The sequence below is a fragment of the Lycium barbarum genome, chromosome 8 (assembly GCF_019175385.1).
Source record: "Lycium barbarum isolate Lr01 chromosome 8, ASM1917538v2, whole genome shotgun sequence".
Classification (NCBI taxonomy): domain Eukaryota; kingdom Viridiplantae; phylum Streptophyta; class Magnoliopsida; order Solanales; family Solanaceae; genus Lycium; species Lycium barbarum.
Window position 1 is genome coordinate 104,342,731 of NC_083344.1, and position 1,499 is coordinate 104,344,229.

The 1,499-nt window shown below is 41.0% G+C and overlaps 1 protein-coding gene across 1 annotated transcript; it reads right to left on the bottom strand.

The window, feature by feature from the left end:
- Nucleotides 1–758: 758 nt before the first annotated feature.
- LOC132608067 (serine/threonine-protein phosphatase 7 long form homolog) lies at nucleotides 759–1,172 on the bottom strand. Its single transcript, XM_060322139.1, has one exon. The coding sequence runs from the start codon at nucleotides 1,170–1,172 to the stop codon at nucleotides 759–761; it is 414 nt and encodes a 137-aa protein (XP_060178122.1).
- Nucleotides 1,173–1,499: the final 327 nt, after the last annotated feature.

The following is a 1,499-nucleotide window of genomic DNA, read 5'->3' on the forward strand; positions in this document are numbered from 1 at the left end:
CTTACGGCGTCCATATAAAAGCCTGTAAAAATAATTGAATTAGTTAACAATAAAAGACTAAAATATTTTTTTAAAAAATAACATACTAATGTTAAATCAAAAAAGCATACCGTGTCCGACATCATACGATCCAGCTGATCCCTGAACGGGAAAATACTGTGGTGCGTATCCACATCTCGGATAACACCTCCTCTCGTCCATCTCTACGCGTATGGCATCGCCTCATCAATATAGTTGAGCGAAGGGTCAGCAGCTATGGGCTGAAAATGTTTCATCCTAATCCATACCCATATCTGAAAGGGTCATTAAAAAAAATATTTTATTACTCGTCATTTCAAAAAGCTATATTTAGAATAAAATTACACACACTTAAAATAGTACCTGAAGGAGCGGGCAAAATACAGCGACATCGGTCCTCGGCTCCTCGCGCCCACAGACGCTCGACAGAATCCGCGATACATGAAAGTCAGAACAGCAGCGCCCCAACTGTAACATCCCAACTCGCCCAGATGCTCCAGAAAGGACAAATACCTCAAGCTCACATGGGAACCCGATGTGTTCGGGAATAGGATGCCCCTGAATACAACGAGAAGGTACAGACGAGCACGTCGATCAACATCAACATGAGGTGTGTCCTCTGTAATTGGATGTTGCATGTCTATGAGGCGCAAGTGATCAAAGAGGGAATGCATCGATAGCCGACTCTGTCCCCATATATCATGTGACGCCAGCACGAAACCGGTGAGCCTAGTCAACTCCTAACGATACGATGGCATCTGCTGAGGCTTCGCAATATACAAAGCTCGTCCATCGACCTGGAGACCGTAAAGGACCTCCACGTCCTGAAGGGTGATGGTGGCCTCATCAGTGCGAAGATGAAATGTATGGGTCTCCAGTCGCCATCGCTCAATCATGGCCATCACAAGAGCCTTGTCATGCTGTACGCGACCAACAGCGATGCAACGGTAGATACCACCCTGATATAGTATCTCTAAGACACGAGGATGTGGGGGCCGAGCTACTAAAATATCCAATGCTTGTTCCATAAACCTACGACGGACCAAGCAGGTGGGATCTACATCTGAATCCCCTACAAGCTGGGACCTATGCTGCTGCTGTAGATAAAATACATCTGGCTCAAAAAGCCCCGAATGAAGAGGGGCGGGATCCATGGAGGTGTCGTATCTGTTTTACGCATTTTTAATTAATCATTAACATGTAATATTAATTATGTAATCTTTTATCGAAAAATTATACTAAGGAAGTTCAATCCTAAACTAAAAATGTTCAGACCTAAACTAAGGATGTTCAATTATACTAACTAACGAAGACATTAACGGGAAATTATATTAACTATCTAAATTAGCAAATTAATAATTGTTAATTAATTATTATGCTAACTACAATTAACTAACTAATATTATATTAATGTTATTTTAAATCTTAAACTAAGGATGTTCAAACCTAACCTAAGGATTAAATACATTTAACTAAAAAAT

Excerpts from the sequence above, each read along its gene's own strand:
- LOC132608067 (XM_060322139.1), bottom strand. The coding sequence starts at position 1,172 with ATGGATCCCGCCCCTCTTCATTCGGGGCTTTTTGAGCCAGATGTATTT.